The sequence below is a fragment of the Pantherophis guttatus genome, chromosome 6 (genome assembly GCF_059756535.1).
Source record: "Pantherophis guttatus breed Tessera chromosome 6, ASM5975653v1, whole genome shotgun sequence".
Classification (NCBI taxonomy): domain Eukaryota; kingdom Metazoa; phylum Chordata; class Lepidosauria; order Squamata; family Colubridae; genus Pantherophis; species Pantherophis guttatus.
Genome location: NC_142068.1, coordinates 52,797,846 through 52,822,767, shown reverse-complemented (window position 1 = coordinate 52,822,767; position 24,922 = coordinate 52,797,846). Strand labels below are relative to the sequence as shown.

The 24,922-nt window shown below is 37.5% G+C and overlaps 1 protein-coding gene across 17 annotated transcripts in view; it reads right to left on the bottom strand.

Moving 5' to 3' along the window:
- The window catches only part of TCF7L2 (transcription factor 7 like 2), a 212,974-nt gene that overhangs the window by 123,838 nt on the left and 64,214 nt on the right, over positions 1 to 24,922 (bottom strand). For all 17 annotated transcript variants that reach the window (XM_034440140.3, XM_034440122.3, XM_034440123.3 and 14 more), the window contains exon 4: positions 9,468 to 9,569. In XM_034440140.3, coding sequence (XP_034296031.1) covers positions 9,468 to 9,569 — 102 coding nt within the window. The remainder of the gene's footprint in view (positions 1 to 9,467; positions 9,570 to 24,922) is intronic.

Here is a 24,922-nt window from a genome sequence, read left to right as displayed (position 1 = left end):
TTAAAGGAATCTTTAAGGGCTGAAAGACACGGATTTCCTCTGCCTTCTGCATTCCCACTCCGTGCTGAAGTGAACCAAATTGGCTAGGGTTTCCCCGCTAAGTGGCCCTGCTGAGCCGGCTTGCAAACTCTGCCAAGTGGGGCTTCAAACGTTTGTCTCACACATCCCTCCCAGCCAGTGCCATAGTGGTGACAGGGAAAGTGCGTGCCCTGTCTGCTCCACTCTCGCTGGCCAGAGGTGGGGCTCTACACCACTGCCTTCCAGCCAGAATGCCATGTTGTTTGCTTGCTGGTCACCTCCAAGGAGGGAGCTGCACTCAGGCTGCCCTGGCGCCCACCACAGAGGGAGAGGAAAGGGGGGGTGTCTCCCCGACAGGATCCAGATTGGAGTTGCCTTATTTTGTGTGGATCTCTAATGCTTGGCTTTGCCTGCCAGCCTCCGCTCCCTTCACAGCCCAAGTGATTGGATTCACATGACACATGAAGCTGAACAGGAAAGCAATTAGCTGAACCCTGTGTTGTTTATCATTATTTTAGGTAGTAAAATCTCATTATTCAGATTAAATTGTCATGTTGGCACTTTGCGATAAATAAGTGGGTTTTGGGTTGCAGTTTGGCCACTCGGTCTGTAAAAGGTTCGCCATCACTGGTCTGGAATGTCTCTAATGGAAAAAAATTATACCTAATATCAAGAAATTTTTCTAAAACAAAATTTATCAGTGTTCTCACACTGACTAGTAGCTAATCAACAATAATATGTCATATTGATTCATATGCAAGAAATAAATTAACCCATTAATTGTTTTATAAATTAATCTTTATACAACATTTTGAATATTCTGTCTTTTTCAGAGACTACAACGGAAAAACTGCTAGCACAGCTGTTAAGTGATACTGAAAAATTATGTATACACAGCTTCATTTGGACTGTTTTCTACCAATGTCTTAGGATAAATGAAGATTATCAAATGCCAAAGTTGTAGAAAGCCCAAGATCATGCCTTCTATGGAAAAGCAATTAAAAATAATAGCATTTTAATCTGATATAAAATGCAAATGGTAGAAATAATATATTCAATAGCTGTATTTGGTTTATCCAAGACTTTAAATGGCAGTGCCTGATATTCAGGGGTGAAATCCAGCAGGTTCTGACAGGTTCTGGAAAACTGGTAGCGGAAATTTTGAGTAGTTCGGAAAACCAGCAAATACCAATTCTGGCTGGTCCCAGAATGGGGTGGGAATGGGGATTTTGCAGTATCCTTCCCCTGGAGTGGGGTGGAAATGGAGATTTTGCAGTATCCTTCCCCTGCCACGCCCACCAAGCCACGTCCACCAAGCCATACCACGCCCACCAAGCCATGCCCACAGAACCAGTAGTAAAAAATATTGAATTTCACCACTGCTGATATCCTATATTCCTTATCCTGCAAATTATTGGATGGGTGGATGGAAGCAGATTATATTTATCACCTTCACTCACCTGCTGAACTGGCTCAATATTACAATTTATAAAATGAAATATGTAACTAATATATAACTGAAGGTTCAAATGAAGATATATGAATCGTAACTTTTGGTTTGATATATCGGCAGCATAGGTACAACTGGCTTATTGCAATTGCCTTTTATTATTTACTACATATACTCATAAAAATGAAAAAGATCTTTTGGTTCAAAAAGGTCTGCAGATATTACAGATGTGTTATTTATCTAATCATGCACCTTTATGTGTGATCATATATGTTCCTGAAGTTATTTATAATGCTTAACTGGAGATGAATTAGTTATTTGTAATTCCTTGTAAGAGAAAAGTTTGGGAGGATATTGACGAAGAATACAAAGTGACCATATTATTATTATTAGATACTAGCTTTGTAATAGGAAGGTTAGACAATAGCATTTTATCCACACCAGCTATTATATTTTCCAACTTAAGTCAACTTTCCCATTTAAAGGAATTAAAGGAATCTGTGATCAATGCAGTACCATTGCACAAACATTAGAACTTTGGCTTTTTGTAATCAGAGATGAATCTATTAAATTTGAAGTAATCACTGATTCACTGTACTAAGAATGGAAGAAGTAATAAAATAAGCATACCATATTTTGAAATTTGCCTATGCATTGACATGTGGCCTAGTAAAATAGTCTAACATGCACACAATAAAAAAACCCTGTTTAATCTCCACGTGCACTTTTCACGTAAAAACGTACTGTACTAAAAATGAGAGGCAATTTGTTTTTTGCAAGAAATCCGGGTTTACACATTTCAGAAAAATCATGAATAATGAAGCATACATTTATGAATTATTACGGTTTCTCTGGTTATGCAGGAATATAGTCCCAAAAGGCAACAAAACATAAAATACCAGTCTTATCTCAAGAGAGAAGTTATGAAACAAAATGGCAATCAGCAACATTATTTTATGTTCATGTAGAAACATAGTAAAAGCTAAGAATTATATTTAAATACATGCACATACTTTATTTCACTTTTACCCTAGTTTTGCCCCTGTATCTCCAAATTCAGGCAAAGAATATGCATGTCATTAACATCAATTTAAATTATGATATGTGCAGTTCACAAGGATTAATTTGGGCCAACAAACTTTGAAGAAAAGCTCCTTTGTGAATCATGCAGTAGTAATAATTATTATTACACCAAGCATTCATAAAAGATTACAATCCTATCCCAAGTGTCACTACCAAAACCACCATTTTGAAATGCATGGCCCTCTTTGACCTTATATTATACAGCATACTTCTTACGAGAAATGAAATGAATGATGCACAAGTTATTCCCTTTGTAACACCATAAAATCTGGGTGGATTTCAATCTGCAACCTGTGTGCAAATATGACACATTTGAACAATTTAGCAAGAAGAAGAACCAACACAAGGATGCAATCTCAAATATCTCTTTCTGGTGTCTGTATTTAATTTGGTGACAGATCATGTATAAGAAAAGAAACAAGAGCTGCTACAATAAGAGAAATAAATATAAAATGACATGTGTTTCAATAATTTGGTGATACTGCTAACATAATTCTAAATTCAGTTTAAATCTTGCATATACATTTTGCTATAATGATTCAAATAGTTACTAAAATATTAGCGAGAATTACTGGAATATCTTAAGTATGAGATGGCTTTTAAAGATAGTCTTTTTTTTTATTTGATAATTGTTTTTTTTTCTCCAATTTTTATTTATAAGTATAAACTAAACAGAACAATGAAACGTACAAAACATAAAAACATATAAACATCCATTTCAATACATGTCCAGTTTGTCGCAACTATAATATACATTTCTCTTTGTATTTTGACTCTTCCTTATATATATAGTCTTAGTGTATAGTTGATATGAAACATGGCAGTGAAAGTTTTAACAGTAAGTAAGAGAACTTTAGTTTATATTATTGAAGTTCTGTCTCAGTTCGTTTCCAATCTTATTCTAAGTGGCTTAAAAAAACACTTGGTGTCTTTGGAATTTGAAAATTCATAGAACACCACTATTCTTATGGATCTACATCTATATTAAAATAACCTGCTAACTTTTCAGGAGTTGTCTGAGGATGGGATGAGATGAAAACAGGACAGTCAGAGAATGCCATCCATATATATATAGCATATATATATATTTATTTATTTATTTTATTTTATTTAATTTCTATACCACCCTTCTCCTGCAGGACTCAGGGCGGTGTATAGCCAACATAAAACATAGCATATAAAATTTAAAAAACAATTAAAAAAACAATTAAATAATTTTGGCCCAAGTTTAAAATAACCCAATTAAAACCGAATTCAATTAAAAACTGAGAGGATGGGATCAAGCCAGCCCAGCTAGATGGAATAAGTGTGTTTTTCAGGGCCCGACGAAAAGTCCGGAAGTCTGATATCGTGCGTATCTCAGGGGGCAGGTCATTCCAGAGGGCAGGTGCTGCCACAGAGAAGGCTCTCCCCCTGGGGGTCGCCAGCCGTTACTGTCTGGCCGACGGCACCCTGAGGAGGCCCTCTCTGTGTGAGCAAACTGGTCGGTGGGAGGCTATTGGCGGCAGAAGGCGGTCTCGCAAATACCCCAGCCCTAAGCCATGGAGCGCTTTAAAGGTGGCCACCAACACCTTGAAGCGCACCCGGAAGACCACAGGAAGCCAGTGCAACTCGCGCAGGAGAGGTGTTATATGCGAGCACCCCGTCGCTCCCATAATCCCCCCGCGGCTGCATTCTGGACCAACTGCAGCCTCCGGGTGCACCCCAAGGGGAGCCCCATGTAGAGAGCATTGCAGTAGTCCAGGCGGGAAGTGACGAGTGCTTGAGTGACCGTGCGTAGGGAGTCCCGATCCAGAAAGGGACGCAACTATTATCAGGCGAACCTGATAAAAAGCCCTCCTGGCCACGGCCGTCATATGCTCTTCTAAAGACAGCCGTGCATCCAGGAGGACGCCTAAGTTGTGAGCCCTCTCTGTGGGGGCCAGTGATTCGCTCCCAATAGCCAGTGATGGCGTCCTGGCTATATCAGGACACCGGAAGCCACAGCCACTCGGTCTTGGAAAGGTTGAATCGAAGCCTGTTTCTCCCCATCCAGGCCCGCACGGCCTCCAGGCACTGGGACATCACTTCAAGGGCATTGTTGGGGTGGCCTGGGGTGGAGATGTACAGCTGAGTGTCGTCAGCGTACTGATGGAACTCCACCCCAAAGCCACGGATGATCTCACCCAGCGGCTTTACATAAATGTTGAACAGAAGGGGTGAGAGGACCAACCCTTGTGGCACCCCACAAACAAGGTGCCTCGGGGTCAACCGCTGCCCCCGTCAACACAGGTTGCGACCGGTCAGAGAGGTAGGAGGAGAACCACCGCAGAATGGTGGCCCCCACCCCCAGCCCCTTCAACTGGTGCAACATAATACCATGGTCGATGGTATCAAAAGCCACTGAGAAATCTAACAGGACCAGGATAGAGGAACAACCCCTATCCCAGGCCCTCCAGAGATCATCCACCAATGCGACCAATGTCATTTCCGTGCTGTGCCCAGGCCGGAAGCCGAACTGGAGCGGGTCTAGATAGACAGCTTCATCCAGGTACTGGGGAAGCTGCTGCGCCACCACACTCTCAACAACCTTCGCAACAAAGCGAAGGTTGGAGACTGGACGATAGTTAGCCAAAATAGCCGGATCCAGAGAGGGCTTCTTGAGGAGGGGCCTCACCACCGCTCAATCCTGCAAGGGATCATCCCGTGCTTCCAGATGGAGGAGGGAGCGGGTCACCCTAAACAGGCGGCTGGGCGATTATCTGATGACGCGATAAGAGTGGCAAAATAGCTAGATTTCGCCGCTTTTATCACCACTAGGTAGGTCTTAATATGAGACCTCACCAGTGTTCGGTCGGATTTGGAGCGGCTGGTCCTCCAACTACTCTCCAAGTGTCTTTTCCGGTGCTTCATCTCCCTCAGCTCCTCGGAGAACCAAGGAGCTAGGTGAGTTCGGTGCCGGGTCAGAGGCCGCAAAGGCATGACGCTGTCCAAAGCCCGGCGGCCGCACTATCCCAGGTGGCCACCAGGTCTTCAGCTGAGTCATGAGGTGTTGGTTACCACCTTTAAAGCGCTCCATGGCATAGGACCTGGGTATTTGCGCGACCGCCTTCTGCCGCCGATAGCCTCCCACTGACCAGTACGCTCCCACAGAGAGGGACTCCTCAGGATGCCGTCAGCCAGGCAATGTTGGCTGGTGACCCCCAGGGGGAGGGCCTTCTCTGTGGTAGCTCCTGCCCTCTGGAACGATTTGCCCCCGGAGATAAGAAGGATATCGGATCTCCGGGTCTTTCGCCATGCCCTGAAAACTTTTCTTTTCCATCAAGCAGGGCTGGCGTGAACCCCCCCCCCTTTTTTTAGTTTTTTAGTTGTTTAGCTTTTAATCTGTCAATGGGTTTTTAATTTGAATTGTTTTAAATTTGTGCCAAAGTATATAATCGTTTTAATAATTTTAAATTTTGTATTGTTATATGTTTTAGTTCTGGCTGTGCACCGCCCTGAGTCCACTAGGAGAAGGGCGGTATACAAATTGAATTAAATAAATAAATAAATAAATAAAATGAGCCAGAGTCTCAGGAAATGGCCCAAGCTCCATCTGGAACCTATCAGGATCCATCAGGCACCTGGGGCGGAACCACCTGGTCAGTCCCGCCTCCCTGCAGCGAGGTGCAGTGGTTAGAAAGTCCAGTCGAAGGAGCGAGTGGTCAGACCATGACAAGGGTTTGATGACTATATCCCCTGTATCAAGGCCACTCGACCACTGACCAGAGACAAAAACTAAGTCTAGAGTGTCCATCCATGTGAGTACAGTCATGAATTAACTGAGTAAGGTCCATGGCCGTCATGGAAGCCATGAACTCTCGAGCCACCTCAGACGTTTCACCGATAGATGGCAAGTTATCTATATATAACACTAACTATATATTAGTATTAGTGCTATATATATATAGCACTAACACTACATATTCTGTGTGCCAGAAAAAGTATATTAGGTATATATATATATGCTTTTGTTTCTCATTTATGGTTTTGCATTTCTTTGCAAAGGAACTCACAATAAATATATAGGATAAATATAGTACTTGGCAAGTACATTAGGTGTTTGTTTCCTATGCGGTTTCACCCTACAGTGCTTTGGTTAAGTGTCTGTGGGTGTTCCAAATTCTCCTGGCACCACAATTCTTCAGGATTGTTTTTTCAATTACTCAGAATATTCTTATTACATACTATAGTGTCAGAGTAGTTGTATTGTAGAAATCCATTCCAAGTATTCCCAAGATTTCAAAAATCTTCTCCACAAGTGGGAAAAGAAATCTCAGAAATTCCTGAGGAATTTGCTTTATGATTACCAAAACACTATTATCTGGCATGCAATAATTGAATTTAAGTTATTGCATAATAAAAATTTATATAAAAATACACAGATTTGTGTATTTATGAATAGTCTTAATTTGTAGTTTTGATGTAAGAAAAAAAGTCTAATAAGCTTGGAACTTGAAGAGGAAAAATAAAAACACTGCACTATTATATAAGATACATAAATTATTAGATAAAAACATTTTTAGATCCTAAATGAGAAATTTGAAAGTAACTGTTTCTTCCTTTCAATATATCAATGTAAAAATTTCAATAAATTGAAAATATCAGGGAAAAAATCTTGCAATCATTATATTGTATCTAATAATTACAAGGGAACAACTTTTTATTGAAGTTGTTTCACTAAAGGCCTGAATGTAGACTTGGCTGCAGTTTATATGTGCTAGCAGTGTATCCTAAAAAGTAAAGTTATAATCTCATTTTTTTAAAAAAAAAAATCCTCTAAGGACATGAAAAATTCTCCAGAACAATATGGAAGATGATGGAGGAAACTCAAAAGTACATCATTTCTTTCGTACATTCCTTTCCAAGGAAACATTTTAGTCACTACTAGACAACATGTGACTTGTCATTATTTCAGAGACATTTCTTTACCTGACAAGAGAAACAGAATGATCAAGGGCAAAAAAGTAGAGGGAATGGGAATGATTGGCTTGACTGCGAATCTGGGAGCAGAGCGGTGGAACCAGTTTACCTAACTTCTGGAGGGCTGGGATAGAACTGGTCTACTGAACCGCTAGGCAGCAGCACTGAAATGACCATAAGGAGCAGGGGTGAGATTCAGCCTATTCGGACAGGTTCGGGCGAGCCGGTTGCTCCGACAATCAGCTGAGAGTGAACTGGTTCACTCTGACAATCGTGTGGGCCTGCCCGCCCCTGCGCTATAGTGACCTTAATTTTCTTTTTTTGAAGCCCAGTTGATAGAGCAGATTGCCATGTCTCAGCTGTTTTATTCACCGGGGCTTCAATCGAAGGTAAGTTTGGAAACGAACCACATTTGCGCAGAGTGTGTGTTTGACACACGTGCGAACGAATCAAGCTGAGCGTGCACAAAGTGTGTGCAAAGCGCACGCTCAGTGAACCGGTTGTTACACCGGTTGAATCCCACCACTGGATTCAAGGATTAATCAGCTTGAGATATCCTTGGTTCATAAATTGTTGCCCTACAATGCACTATTTCACCCAGTTAAAGGTTACAGACATGACAGTTGTAGTAGCAGATAGATAGATAGATAGATAGATAGATAGATAGATAGATAGATAGATAGATAGATTTAAAGCCTGCTTTCCACACACACACATACACACACACACACACACACACATTCTCTTTTCTTCTTTTCTGGGTGTAGGAGTAAAAGTTTCCTGGATTCTTAACTATAGTTTCCTGTGAGAGACAAGAGCTGGCTGTATGGAATCTGAATAAGGAACTGATTATTTTTACCATTTCACCTAAACAATGTCAAAAAAATCAATAGGATATAACAAGCATGTCATTAGTAATGATCAAGATCTCTCTCTCTCTCTTTCTCTCTCTCTCTCTCTCTCTCACACACACACACACACACACACAATGTGCCTTATGCCTTAAATGTTACTTATACCTGTAAATATTATTAATCTTTTTTCAAAAAGGAAGAAATATAAGATACAACTGTAAAGAAGCTTTTTCAGAACTATATTAAGCTTTAACAGAAAAAAAGTTTCATATTAACCTAGTGCAACTTGAGGAATTTATCTGGTATTTGGATCAATCTAAATAAACAATTAAAATATAGTTAAAAACTTGCCCTAAAATATTTAAATGACATTCTACTTGCACATATATGTACAGTGCATAGCCATGCATAAAATATTTTCAAAATAAAAAGAACAGAAATGGAGGTCTGTTTTATAACTTCTAAATAGGTGCCAATTGGTATAGAGTCCTGCCAATTGTTACAAAATTGGCAGCCATTTAATTATGTATTTGAACTGTTTGTACCTTTAATTTTCAAGAGGAACATGAACTTCTTTTCTACTTCCCTTTCCATCCCTTTTATTTATATGTCATGCGTTCTGGTTATAAACTTGAGCACATGGACTGTTTCAAAACTGAAACATGTAAAATCTAAGTTGACAAAAGCAAACAGCAAAACAACACAACACAAAAGCTCTTAAATAAAAAATATAACCCCTAATGATTTATAAACTAACGTATGTACTTATCAGTTTCCTATGTCACAAAAAACGTACTTTAAAAAATGAAATTATTTTTGCACTCCTATTTCTTACATTCTGTATTAGCATTTTTACAACACATAATACTCCTGTTGCTTATGAGCTGTTTCTTACCCTTCAGCAATTTCCTACAGCGTCGTCAAAATGATTACTACATAATTAACTTTAATTAGTCTACACTTTCCGCAAGACATGAAGAATTTTTTTTTAACAGGGTGACTATTGCACAGTGTGACATTCTCTCAGTTTCATCATTGGTGCATTTGAAAGGTAAAGTGGTCAGCAAAACTGACTGCTTTACTCCAAGTGCCCCAAAGGAAGGCCTTTTTAATTGACTCACCACAATGTGAGCTGGAGATGGGGACCTGGCATCTTTCAGGGCTTGTCTGCTCTGTAGGCTTCCCGCTTGGACATCCAGCAACGGCCATTTCATCTGGAGATACTGGATGGAGAAAGAAAGACTTCAGATAGGAAAGGAAACGGACAAGTAAACATTGTGCAACATAGTGAAGGAGAACTAAATGGTATGCAACAACAAAATAAAAAACACTTTAAAAAATGTTTAACAGTGGTGGTGTAAGCAAGTATTTTCATAATGTTTATTTACAAACTTTATCCGACTACCTAAAACTCCTGTATTCTAGGCAGTTTACAGGGTTTACACATGAACATTTATTGAAATAAAGAAAAATAGAAACATTATATTGTTATCTTAGGACTAAAACATGGAAAAAGAAGACATTGTGCAGAAGCAAAATGGAAAGAAATAAAATGCGGGACAAATAGCAATAGAAATAGCACTTAGACTTATATACTGCTTTACCGTGCTTTACAGCCCTCTCTAAGTGGTTTACAGAGTCAGTCTATTGCCCCCAACAATTTGGGTCCTCACTTTACCTACCTCAGAAGGATGGAAAGCTGAGTCAACCTTGAGCCTGGTGAGATTTGAACTGCCAAATTGCAGGCAGCTGGCAGTCAGCAGAAGTAGCCTGCAGTACTGCACTCTAACCACTATGCCACCGCAGCTCCTCATGATCATTACTATCACTGCAAGAGCAGAAATAGGTCTACAGTATATCTCACAACAAAAAAATCCTCTTATGCTGTTTTACTAAAAGGAATGGTAATCCCACATTGATAATTATTTGCCATAAAATAGTCATTGAAAAGTTAGAACTTTAAAAATTTATTTTAGAATCTGCACCTATAACACACACACGGATATTTCATATTTAAAAGCCATTTTTCAAAAATGGTGTGGCTAATGGAAACATATGCTAAAGTTCTCACTCAGAATTATGCATTAAATCCAGTGTTTCCCAACCTTGGCAACTTGAAGAAATATGGACTTCACCACAGGACCTGGTGGCTCAGCAGACTAAAAGCATTGTGATTAACACCAGCTGTCTGCAATTACTGTAAGTTCGAATCTCACCAGGCTCAAGGTTGACTCAGCCTTCCATCCTTTCTAAGGTAGGTAAAATGAGGACCCAGTTTGTGGGGGCAATAAGCTGACTTTGTATAAATATACAAAAGTATGAAGGCTATTGCTTAACGCATTGTAAGCCGCCCTGAGTCTCCGGAGTAGGGCGGCATATAAATCAAATTAGTTAAATTAAATAAATAAATAAAACTTCAAGAATTCCCCAGCCAGCATTATACTGGCTATTCAAACACTGCATTAATCCAATGATCCTTGAATTACCTTGCACACATATCACTGGGGATATGTCAAAGGACCTTTTCCCAAATCAGTACAAGGGAAAATCAGAAAGCTATGGCAAGAGCAGTGAGAAAGCCAGGAGACTGAGCAGAGTTGAAGAAAGAAAGCAATTCAGGTAGTTGCCAGCCTCATGTGCTAAGGAATCTGATTTCTATTTTTAGGCCTTATGTCATTCAATAAATGATTTGGCTTATGAGTTAGGAAATATGATTGTCGAATATAGATAGCACCATTTTTCATCACTCTATTTTAAAAAGGGTTGACAAACTACGGTGTGTTCAGGATTTCAGAAAGAAAAAGCAGGAGTAACCACCATCTCTTTTCTAATCCCAGTAAAGCATTTGATACAAAGTGGGTTTTTTTCCCCTTTCATGCTTCTAGAAATCTTCCCACTCGTGCATACATGCTCACCAATTCACGTATCCATTGGGTGCTGCATATAAACCTACTGCAAATAATCTCAGGCAATTTCTGAATAATCTTTGCCATGCTCCAGCCTTTGCTTTGTATTAGCTTTCTGCTGAAAGCCTCCTAAAATTGAACCTTTCAAAAATGTACTAGAAAAACTTTTTCTGATTCATTTCTCAGGCTTTTCGTCAGGTTAGCAAAAAATATGCAAAACGTCTTGGAAATACAGTAGGATTGCAATGTAACAAAATGATAAAAGAAATGCTATGGGTAGATTACTAAAATATTTATATCAATACAAGGTCAACCTCACTTATAAAAATGTAGCACAAAGAATTATAAATCTCTGCACCATGCTCTCTCTTAATGTCAGCAATTTAGTTAGACAAACAATTTCATTCTTGCCCATCAACACGAGCAATAAAAGAGTCATTTTGTTGGTGAATATGCATTCCCATGACATACAAGCAACCTTCCAGCCAAGTGGCTGGTTTTGCCTGAAACTGACACTCAGTAAACAATCCTATTCATGATGCACAAGCAGGAATAGGGTACAGCTCTCTCACTCCAACAAAAACAACCAAGACATGTTCTTGTTACTGGAAGTTAATCAAGAGGATTCAGAATTTACAAAGAAAGTTGGTCCCTGCTGAGAAAGTATGTGCTGAATTTATTGAGAGTTTGCAATGCAAGTAAGGCAAAATCTTTTGCTGAACTTTGCTGGGTAAACTTTAATATATGATGCTGATGTACATGCTCAAAATGTGAATAAATTTCATCAGCAAACCAGGATAAATCTAGACTAAAATTTGCCCCAATATACAGAATCCTAGAGTTGCATGTGTAATTTTTTGTTCCTACTTCTGAAGTGTATAACTCTTTCAGGAAGAAGTTTATATTGCTTATGAGTAAATTAAATTCAATTGACATAATCACATTCTACATATTTAATAATTTTCTTTTATTATAATAGCAAAAACACAATTTGGCAATAAGTTCTGGAGAGCTTTATTCCTTTATGTAGCCATTACAAGAATAGCTTGCTACAACCCTTCCAATTAGATATCTTATTTTATCTTTTTTTCAACATGGTACTCTCCAAATATATCAGAAATATAATTTTCACAATTCACCACCAACAAGAAACCGATAGATTAAAATGGGAAGCTTTGCATTTCAAGAGTTCAGATACAAAACATTTTACATTCCCTAGTCGGAATTACTGTAAAATGATTCAAGCTTTTGTAATAGAATAGACAGAAAACCTTCCACTATTTATTAAATATTAAAAGGCTGTATTTTAAAAAAATGACTAAACCCAGAATTTTTCAGCAAAACTTTGTGTTATAAAAATGATTTTACAGGTTTAAACTATCCTTCAAGCAACATCCCAGTTCACCTGCAGCTTTCTTCATGATCCTGTAACTTATTTTCATTTTGGTAACAAAGACGCAATTACTCAATTGAACTGATTTAGGAATACAGTATGGTGACATCAATAGCAGCAAATGAACATTCTTACACTGCTCTAATCTTGAGCTACTCATCAAAATAATGACATAGCCCAAACCATCTTAGTTTGGTAATAATGTCACTATTACTAGAAAGAAGAGAACAATTTTGACCTTCCTCTGCCTTTCAGAAACTGGCTTCAAAAATTTTTTTATTAATATGTTTAACCCAGTTTATTTTAACTAAATATAAAATGCAGCTTTATAAGCATTAGGAGTGCAAGAGATGTTTCTATGCAATATTTGCAAAAAAAAAAAAAAAAAAAAGTCCAGCATTTGGGGAGTTAGCATAAAGGATAAATTTTGAATGTTCCTGAATCTTCAGATATTCCATCCCCTCTACACCTTTACTTCATCCAGTTTAAACTGAAAAAACAACAGCTCTATTGACAAAGAATAAAACACTTGCTTTATTCAATAGCTTCAAACTTGAGCCATAATACAATATTAATGTGGTGGCTTCTAATTCTTATTTTACATAAAAGCTTCATTGTGTGCCAAATCCAATCTCCACAGGCTACCTGAGCCCTAGATTTTTATGAGTCTACATTTCAGCACTGCAAGTCTACAGTACACATAATTTTCAATTATGTTAGGGCAGGCCAAGATCACTGCCTATATAACGTTACTGGTGAAGGAAATGAGAGTCAGTCCTGCTGTTGAGTGAGCTAACTCAACCCAGATGGGAGGAAAAATGGAGAAAGAGAAAGATGTACTATTGGAACTGGGAAACAGCAATCTAATCCTGCAATAACTTGCATAGTGGAGTAAACTGCCAAGTAAAAAGCCCATCATCAAGACATTATTTTAAGTATCAGTCTGGAAACAAAAGAAGAAAGAATTGTTTTTTTGCAGAGGAAACATTGCATCAAAAACTGCTTATAGAAGCAGGTACATGTTCCATTGTCTTTTTAGGTTTACAACTGCAGCAAAAATAGGTTTATATCTAGTATTTTCAACAGAACAAAGATAACAGTGATAGAGTGTCCTATGAGAAACACAGCAGTATTTCTCAACCTTAGCAGCTAGGATCTGTGGACTTCAACTCCCAGAATCCTCAGCCAAATCCACACACCATAAAATTGAGAAACACTGTATGACAAATAACAGCAGGAAGTCCTTTAACTCGCAAGTTGCTATAAAGGAAATTTGGAGGCAGAATTAATAGATTTTATTTTAGTATCAGCATCCCAATTTTCATTGAGCATCCAAGGAATAATAGGAAATTCAATTTGTGTTTAAAAAAAAATCTGATTGACTCTGTCAATCCAAGAATCAAGTATGAATATTGGGACAGAAAGCAAAACTCTTACATAGTTTGTAATATCATATTGTATTTGTTTTCAAGCTTTTCTGACAGGGTGAAGGGACCCTCTTTTTTTTCACAAGAATACTATGGGATAGACTAAAAAGTTAAGAAAGAATGGTTGGCGAAAATCATAGAGAATTTCCATGGCTCAGATCTAATCTAGCTCTTCATTTTATCTTTACATCACATTGGCTCAACTTCAAATTGTGTAGAATTCATAAATATAATTCCTTTTGTATCTAACTGCTAAATATTCTAATTCCTATCTCAGGGACAACAGATATTAGAATTCAATGTGCAGTCCCAATCTATTCAAACTAAAGTTTCATGCATTCTGATGTTCTAGAAACCACCAGAGGCTGCAAATATATAGGCTTTATGATAAACATGTAAAGAATACCTAATATTTGAGATAATTTCTCAATTTAGAAATCTAACCCTAACTCTTAATTAACACTATTATTAAAGAAAAAAACACAGACTAGAGATCTTTTACTCCTTATCTTCCTTCCTGCCAGAGCTGCAAAAGTCTTGATTTCACTCACAATACAGAGGCCTTTAGCAGACCAATAGAATAAGTATATAAACTCACTTAGATCCAGAATACAAAATGCTGACTTGATGAAAACAATGTAGCTTGCAGATCTTGCTAAACTCATAGGTGACAGGAAGAAGATAGCAAGTTCAATCTCATTCTCATTTTCCATACATACCAATGAAAGCTAACTAACGGATAACCCTAAAGTTTTGTCAAGCATATTTCTTCAAATCCTTATTTATAAAAGATAATCATTTGTTAACAGTATATAGTAGCTGCAGAAAATTGCTGAGAGAAAAATGCATGTGATTCTCCTGATGCATGAACTTTTAACTCATTTTTCCCGGCATCCATTTGCACATCTAGACTTGGAATCCAAAAGAAGTAAAAAAAAAAAAAAGAATGTCGTGATTTAACATTTATCAAAAAGAAAAAAAATCTTTCCATATTATTGTTGAATCCCAGTAAAATCCTATGGCAACATTATCACAGCAATGTACTTCATTGCCAAATCAGAGAGGTATATGAGTTGATGAACACCTTTCAGTTACAGTTTTAATATGAATAATTTTTAATTTTAAAGTTTTTGGGCAATCTGTTTTACAATTACTAAATTTATATAACTATGTTATAACTAGAAAGATTAATAGGTAGATGAAAGATTCAAGATAACTTTCTGACATTTTAGCTGGTAGACATCTACAGGCACTGATTAGGGAAGTATATGTAAAAAAAAGATAAATCAGTATTAACCCATACTGTAGAAATATATTATCTTTTTTTTAAGAAACAAGAAAATTTAATAAATTTGTAAAAGGTGCTCCCAAGAAAACCCAGAATCTTTCCGTTCATATTCTTTGTGGCTTTCTCTCTGTTTGGACCTTCTCAATGACAGGGGTTGTTACTTTATGCTTCTTGGGTCCTAAGATGACTCGAAATCTTGCATACTAAATAAAAATAAAAAGTCCAAGAATACATTTTCCCCTGGTGCCTGAAACAAGAAGGAAAGTGGCATGTTTTAACATTTAAAAATATTTCAGTTAAAAAGGAGAGGATCAGAGTAGAATGTAGTCAAGTCCTAACCAAAACCTTTTTGCTCCAAACTTACTTACAATCCTTTTACTGAATTTTGTGCATTTTTGCTGTAATGTTTTACTTCTTTTAAAAATGAAGAGAAAGAGAAATAGGGTGTGTTTTTTTCATCCTAACCTTTTTCTCACAATGCAGGCTCTGCTCTTCTATGCAGATCAGCTGAGTGGTTGCAACAGGAATTGACTGACCGGCTTGTTACCTGATCCTGACATTGTGGGTTGAGATAGAGCCCAAAGTCACCCAACCAGTTTTCATGCCTAAGGCAGGGGTGGGTAGTGGCAATGATTCTATATAAATGTCCTAATTAGATGTAGACTGATTTGGTTATGAAACAAAGACCAGCAAAAATTCTTGCACCCATTTTCCCTTAAATATATAATCTGTTACAAATATTTATTACAAAAAATAAAATATGAGAACTAAAATCCCCTCACATGAAGACTGAACACTTTCAATCACTTGTGATTTGTGATGACACCACAAATGTCTAATCCAGGCTGTCAAACTCCTGGCCCACAGGACGGATGTGTCACGTGCTGGCCACGCCCATATCAGGGTAAAAAGTCCTGATACATCATGTGACGTTGCGAGTTTGACACCCCTGAATTACAATTACTCAATACTGGGCCTACAGGTTCCCTCAGCCAATCACGTATATTCTTTTCCAATACTTTTTTTAAAGGAAAAATGATTCAAAGAAATAAAAGTAACCTGCAGAGAAAAAGACAAAGTTTATAAAAATATAAGTCATAAAAAGCAAAGCAAAGCAAAACAAAATTTAATGGTTTTGCAGGTCAGCAAAAGCCCACTGTTATTTCTCCAAATTAAAACAAAAACATTTGATTTGGATCAATATATATATTTAGGATATATTATGCTATAAGGATGAAGGTGAAAAACAACATTTCATAGAGAAAAGTTACTGGGTATACGTGCAGGAATCTAACTAATATATCAAAATGATAAAAAGCAGAAGGAATTTTGATAGGGCATTCAATCTTCCAAACAAGGATTAGTTATTGCCAAAGAAGATATTTTTAAAATTAAAAAGCAGTTAGTAAGATATATTCGGTCAAAAATACAAAATATGCAGCTATGTACTGCCTTTTTACTGAGTAAGAGATCTGATATTAGTAATGAACACAAATCAACTTTATAGCATTTTTAACATCAAGATTAACAAAAATGTTATTAGTATTTGATGCAAAAGCTGGCAATACTCCAATACTGTAAAAAAGTTTCCAGCTTTATTGAAATAGAAGGTATTATGCAAAACCCAAGACTTGGTATCTTTAAAAAAAGCAACAGTGACATTTTGCAGACTTAGAATGCTGCAGATGTCATAAGCAAATAGAGAGCAAAACATTAAGCAGCATAATTTGGACTCCTTAATATTTCAAGTCCTGCGGCCATTTTGCTCACTGTGCCAAATAGCTGTGGTACTCGATGAGAAGGATACTCATAGAGTGTGACTGGGTGTGGGAGAGAAAGCAATGGGATAGTTTCTCTCTAGTAACCAGACTGAAGAATTCTTAGCATGTTGATTCTTGAGAAGTTCTCACCACAATTTTCCCAGTAGACAAAACAGCACCACAGGCATCCAAACCACCAAGCCATCTCCACCAATTCTACTATCCCATAATCTCTGTCTGAGGACCAAACACTCTTAGCCTCCAGGCATCAACAAAGAGGAAGTCCGAAGAACCACTGGACTATTACAATCTTTAAATAACTTAAAGTGATCGTTTGTTACTAAGCATAGTTCGTGTTTTAAAATAACTAACCCACAAAGTTACTTTTGATACCAATTTTTATTTAACGGCCTGTGGGTTTCTAGGAGTAGGAAATGCAACTGGCTATGGCTCACATTTGTCATTATACAAATGCAGCAGTGTAAACACATACATATGGTACACACACAAAATAGAAATGGAACTGTAATATATCTGTTTATTTTTAAAGTAACTTTTACTTAAAATAACTACTTAATCACATTCAAGTTAAAATGAAAACTATTTAGCTGTACCAGAAGTACCCCAAACCGCAATAAACTCATAACTAATGTGTTTATCAAATAAAATAAACAGAGCTTCAGATGAAACAGATAATGTTTTGTGAGTCCAAACATGTTGCGCATAGTCTGATTAAATTACTAGAGCCTTTATCAGCAGGAAAATCATAATACTGGAAAGATAGGCACCACTATGCTTGCAAATATAATGTAACTTTTTTTTTTAAAAAAATGATATATTAAAGCATTGTGAATAGTTTGTTTCTAATTAAAGGTTTTTAAAAAATATTTGGAAGGTTCTGTGGTAAATTTGAACTGAAAGATAAAATTATGTGCCAACATTATCACCAGTAACATCTTTAAGCTGCACTGGACTTGTTCAGTAGTTGAGTCACATTTGATTGTTAAGGGAAAATGGCAAGGAATGGAAGGCCAGCTTATGTAATGGTTAAGGTGCTGGCCTAGAAGCCAGGAGACTGTGAGTTGTAGTCCCAGCTAATGAATGAAAGCCAGTGGGGTGACGTTAGGCCAGTTAAACTCTCTCAGCTCAATCACCTAGCAGTATTTTTGTTGTGGGGGGAAAAAGAGGAAGAGAGGAGGCATTACTATATATGAGTTACTTATAAAATAATAAAGGCAGGATAAAAATCTAATAAATAAATAAATTAAATAAGGCTGAAAAAGAACAGAAGTTTGCATGGGAGTGGGCATTGCCTATGCTGTGTTGTATAACTTGTGATGGCTTTTGCATGTAAACATGCATGTGATTTGCTTTCTCTAGCAAGGATATCTGTCTTTTCTGCCCTGTGGATTTTCCCCCCTTTTAATCTAACTACTTTGCCTTCTGTAAATAAATGTTCTGTAACATAACATGTCTATTATTACATCTACTTCATAAATGGGCACATTCTGCCCATTATGACAGTCATTTGAAAATGTACAAATTCCAAACATGCCTACTGAGCCAATATATTTAAAGTTCCTTAGCTTGATTGTCAATACTGTTCCTGGTATTCCACGGATCAGTGTTTTCTTATCCCATGAGCTCCTTTCCAGTCGAGCAACAGACTCTCATTAACCAACATATTGCCATAAGCAGGACCTTTTAGCCACATTCAGATCAAGCCAGTCTTATCAACTACATTTGGATTAATCACAACCAGAAGCAAAGGAAAGGATACAGTTGTATAAATGGCAAATTATGGGACCTGTAATATCACATTACAAAGAAACCAGATTATGGTTGATGTGGCCTTTCAATAAGCTACACCAGGAAATTAATAAATATATATATATATATATATATATATATATATATATATATATATATATATATATATAAGTTCATTATGAAACTCAGAAATTGTAAAAATATTAGCACAACACAAATAATAATAATTCCTACCAGCACACTTCTGCTCACATCTTAAGTTCTATCCATTTCTAAGACATTTGCACATTCTAATTTTTAAAACACACCAGTGAAAGAGTTATTATCTCCAGGCCACAGAGGCTGAGAAATAAGAAATAGCTGATCTGTGATCAGTTATTGAGTTCACTGCGGGGATAAAAATCAAAGTGAGCACTTCCGATTCATAGAAAAGTCTCTTAGGCATCTTCCATGCCAGCTCTCTGTGAAGTTAATATTTATCAAAGCAGTACAAAACTGTAACTCCTCCTCCTACCACATGCTTTTTATAGGTTCTGTCCCTAATATATCACTTTAGCTCACTCCTGAATAAATGAATACACACACACACATATATAGACATAAAGAGACACACACACACACATAAACGCACATGTCTCAATATGCCCATGTAAGACTTACTTTCTGAGCTACCCTGGGTGCCAGTTTGCTTCCAGGATGTTATTCAAGTTGGTGATTTATTTATTTATTTATTGGTTCGATTTATATGCTGCCCTTTTCTGGAGACTCAGGGCGGTTTACAATGTGTTAAGCAATAGCCTTCATACTTTTGTATATACCTGCTTAGTAGGGCTTTCGCCCCCACCCCCCAAGCGGTGTTTTTTTTTACACAAAGTCAACTTATTGCCCACACAAACCAGGTCCTCATTTTACCTACCTCGAAAGGATGGAAGGCTGAGTCAACCTTGAGCCTGGTGAGATTTGAACTTGCAGTAATTGCAGGCAGCTGGTGTTACTTAACAGTGCTTTAGTCTGCTGCGCCACCAAGGCTTTATAGAGTGTGACATATAAAGCCCTGCATGGGCTTTATAGACAGTCCCCATAGGCTTGGGACTGCCTGTCTCCCATATCGTCTGTCGGGCAATTCTACAGGATTGATATGCTCCAGGTTCCTTCAATTAAATCATGTGACCCCACCCCACCCCGAAGGATACTTTCTCTGTAGCAGTGCCTGCACTCTGGAATGCAGTTCCTACTGGTATTTCAAAGGGGCTTTCAGAGGTCCTCTTCTCTCTCAGGTCATTAGGGATGGGGAATGAAGCCCCTCTGAATTATTTTTTATGTTTCAATCCATTTCTATTATGCTGCTATCTTTTATTTTTTACTTTTATTTTTTGATTGTATTTTTTTTTAAAAAAAATTCTTGTCAACCACCTAAAGTTATTGGGAGTCAGGCAGCAAACTAATTTAATAATAAATAGCAAATAACTCTGTATTTCTTGATAATAACAGTTGGCTTTCACTTTCCAACATGCACAAATATAATATGAACTTTTACTAAATAATTTTCATGCTGATAGATCTAAAAAATAATATCCAGACAATTTTCTATTGAGAATTCTACCAACAGTCTCCTCATCCTGAAAACAGATCTTGATGAGGGAAAAATCTACACAAATGTCTGACTTTTCACTATGTGTGTTGAATAAACCTATTAGTCCATGCAAGTATTGTGAATTTTTTTTAAAAAAAGAAGCTTACTCTAAAGAACTTTCAAATGTTATAGTACTTCCAACAGATGGTTTTAATTTTGTATCTCAAACATTGTAAATAAAGGACTTGACCAAGCACCCAGATGTATTTATTTTTTTAAAAATTCAATTGCGCTTAAAGAGTCTAGAATATAGAAAACATTTATTTTTATTGGGCAATTATATATATTGGCTGCATCTCATCAAGAAATTTCCTATATTGTCTATTATATTATCTTCATCTCACAACTTTTTATGCTGAACTGGAACAGAAAATTGTTTACAATCCGTAAACAATGTAATTCAGACTGCAATTCAAATCACATAAAGCTGTTCTTGAGATCTCTCTCTCTCTCTCTTTCTTTCCTTTCTTCTATTGTAATTTTTTTTAGTTGTTATGAGCCACCCATAGTCATTGGGAGCTGAATGGCATTCAAATCTAGTTAGAGAGACAGTCAGACTGATTTATAATATATCCTATTTCTCATGCTCAGTGTAGAAGATGGGAGTTAGATGTGGACATATAGCCATAATATGCAAATACATTGTATTTGAATGCACAAAGAGTACAGCAAATATTGTAGATCACATATGGGAATGCACTACATTTGATCTAAAAATACCTCTTAAGGCAGTGCTTAAGGTGTTGCAAATTTCACAACACCCAAAACCCACTTATGAGAAGTCTTTAGTTAAATGTCTCTGTTGTGATTTGATAAAGGGATAGTGTATCCTTATTCAAAGATAAATCGCTTTTTCCCAATTTTGGATAGTTTACTCAAGTTGGGGAAGCAGTGGTCCAAGGCAAAAAGGTAATATTGAATAACCCAAAGAGCTGTGGTGGTGCAGTGATTAGAATGCAGTATTGCAGGCTAATTCTGCTAACTGCCAGCAATTCTGATTCTCACTGGCTCAAGGTTGACTCTGTTGTGGTCCATCATGAGCCTGCGGAGCTGGCAGCAAAGTCGGACAGTGAGGAAGCTGGGAAGGACAATGGGCCAGTCCTGAAGTCAGAGGAAAGCCTGGACAAGGGCTCTGCATCTGAGGCAGAGATGGGGCCAGGGGCATCTGGAAGTGATGCACGGACTCTGGAGGCGGACAGCAGAGAGGCAGAGGAACAGGAGGAGCCTGTTCCTAGTGCGCACATGCGAAGAGCTGCCAGAAGGCAAGAGCAGCTAAAGCAAAAGGGACAACTCGGGAGTAAGGCCAGGAGATGATTGGCCCCTCCCATAAGGTTTAAAAGAGCAGCTCTTGGGCTCTTTGTAGGAAAGCAACATTGTTTCTTGTCAGCTTCTCTTGTTTCTAAACTTCATGGGGCTTTGCCAAGAAAAGCTTTTGGCAAAGAAGACAAAAGTTTGTGATACGGTCGAAGGACTTTTTCTGAAGGACTTGTTTTGGAATTAATGTGGACTAAGCTGGGAATGAAATAATTCTCAGCTGTTCTAATAAAATATGTTTGTTTAGGACTGATTGTATCTGGTAATAACTACTTGGGCCTAGGTCACAACAGACTCAGCCTTCCATCCTTCCGAAGTTGCCAAAATGAGGACCCAGATTGTTGGGGACCATAGGCTGACTCTGTAAACTGCTTAGACAGGACTGTAAAGCACTGTGAAGCGATATACAAGTCTAAAATGCTAAGTGCTATTGCTACTCCAAAGATCATGTGTCTCATATTTCCAAGCTACTACTGAATGCATTTATATGATCAACAGAGCATGATATGCCATAACATTTTTATTAATCCTTTTTCCTCATATCCAAGACATTATTTGATTCTGTTGCTTCTTATTTGCAGCATTTCCATGATCTGCCATGCATTTCCTACCTTGCAGAGGTAATGTAATCTCTAATGTAATTCATTTCTCAAATCCTCCTCCTGCTTTTTCACTCTTTCTAGTATCTATACAGTTTCCCATACTTGCAAAAACAATCCCTCTTCAAGATATCTCTCTTTCAACAACTTCCTCAGCACAAATGAACAAAGCATTCCTTGGCATCATATATAATTACTTTACACAAAATGTAGATCCCTAGAGTAAGGAAGTCTTGCAATTAATGACAATGAGATTAGCAGTGATTCCTGTGTTCTGAAGGATCTAACATACAGTTATCACTAATTAAATCCATAGTAATTCTAGGAAATGCTGATTATATTCCCCATACAAACTGCTTGCTATTCCATATCTACAAGCATCCAATAACTATTTCCTTTAACTGTACACACATTTCATCATTGTTCAAGAGTGTAAAAGATTAGCCAGCTAAAACTGACTTTTTCATTTTTATAGCTTCTGGATTTGTTTGATATCTGCAGCAAAACAACAACAAGTCTGAATTTAAATAATGGAGGAAAGCAGAAAATTTGTATTTCACAGCTAACTTCTAGCAGCAAGGAGTAACTGATTACTTAAGCAACCAAAAGCAAAGAAATACTATGAGGTCCTATTGGCTCTAATTTCAAATCTGTATTCTCTGCACATGAGCCATTGGTGTACGTTTGTTTCTCACTTAAAATAGATGCATGCACTAAATCAAGTGCATTAACTTTAAAATATTTTGTCAATGAAATATATTAAGTTTGAATGTGATTTACAATTGGATTTATAAAACCTGAGTTTCACTTCAACTATATACCCTTTTTTATTTAAGCAGCAACAAGAAAACAGACACACACAAAAACATCTTTTTATTTTTATTAGGAGGCCAGAGAAAAGGAAAAGGGAGGGAAAAATCGACTGCTCTATTAGCCAGAGGCACTTTGCAAGCAGGAAAGTAGAACTCAAGATGTGGGCAGGCCTCAGGTTTCAGTGCCTCGGGGCACATCGAAGAGACACCAATGTATTTACTGAGCAGTCAGTAAAGCAATGTCTCCAATCTTATCACATGCTATAATCTCATATTTTATGAGAATCCACAGTACATTTCCAAGTTCAAGCAGCGGATACAATTGCTTAGATGAAGTATAAAGAAAGATTATTAAGCATCTATCCGGTATAAAATAACTTAGACATGAATTCAAAAGAACATAATTTCTCCTTGTTTCCCAAATAAATCCAAATTCCAAAATTGGGAATGGGAGGTAAGAATCCTACTCCGGTTATTTTAATGCAATGGAAAGCAGAATTCAATTTTGTGCACACCTGTAGAAAATCATTGTGCACCACTTGTATACTACTAAAACTCTTATGTCTGTTTATCTCTGTCTCTTATGCCTATTCAACCTTCAATTGGGGAAAGCCATAGTTCATAGGACAGCTCATTTTGAATAAACATACTTTAAATGGGCTAATTTACAAAATGTTAAAATACAGGCGTCATGTCTCCCATGGAATTGAAATTCAGTGCTGCTGCACTCAGCTGCGGTCATATAATTGCCATTTCCAATGTTTCCTACCAGCTTCCCACAAGTCAATGGGGAAGCCAGCAGGAAGTGTGAATTGTTCTGAGGTAATGACGGAATTGTATACCTCAGGGATTGAAAATGAGCAAAGTAAGTAAGGAAATAAGTAAAGGAAATGGAGAAAAAGAAGAAGAAGGGAAGGAAGGATGCCTGCCCATAATCATTCTGTTTACCTATTTAGGAAAGTACACAATATATATTGACTTATTGGTATTTGTTGAGGGAGGAAGAGAGTTGTTTAATCTTATATAAAGTTAGTGAATCACTGATATGTGTAGCAAAAACTATTACTTAGGCAATATCTTGGGATTCTTTTAGCTTAAATGACTTTTGGACACAAACTCTTGCCAACACAATCTCTTGCCCTTATGTTATTTTGTCAGATTTCCATACAATATATTCAAATATTCAATAATCTATTTTCAACATTAATTTTTTGAAAACGCTGCTACTGGAATGAGAATGGGAATGAGCAGGACTTCCGGTGGCTCTGCGAAACGCCGACAGAGCTCCTTTTAGGAGCTTCAGCCCCGTGACTCCGTATAGCCGCTAGAACAGCGAAAATCAGCTGTCTAGAAGCTTAAAAACTCTCCCCCAGAGAAAAGGGGGAGAAAAGAGCAGAAGGGTCTGGGTAGAGCTCCCCTAGACCCCCCAGGCTTTTTTTTAAGCCTGGGGTTTGCAGGGTGAGAGCTCCCTGAAAGCCCTTTAAAGCTCCAGAACCGGGACGAGTCTGCTTAAAAATAAGCAGACCGAAGGGTCGCAACCACACCAGCAAAGCAACTAGAAAGATTATAAAGAATTTGGATTTTGGATTTTGGATGCTGGCAGAGTTAATCCAGGAGACTAAAAATGCAAGTATTGTATGTTAACTCCGTTTAAAAAGGGAAAGATGGCGCCTT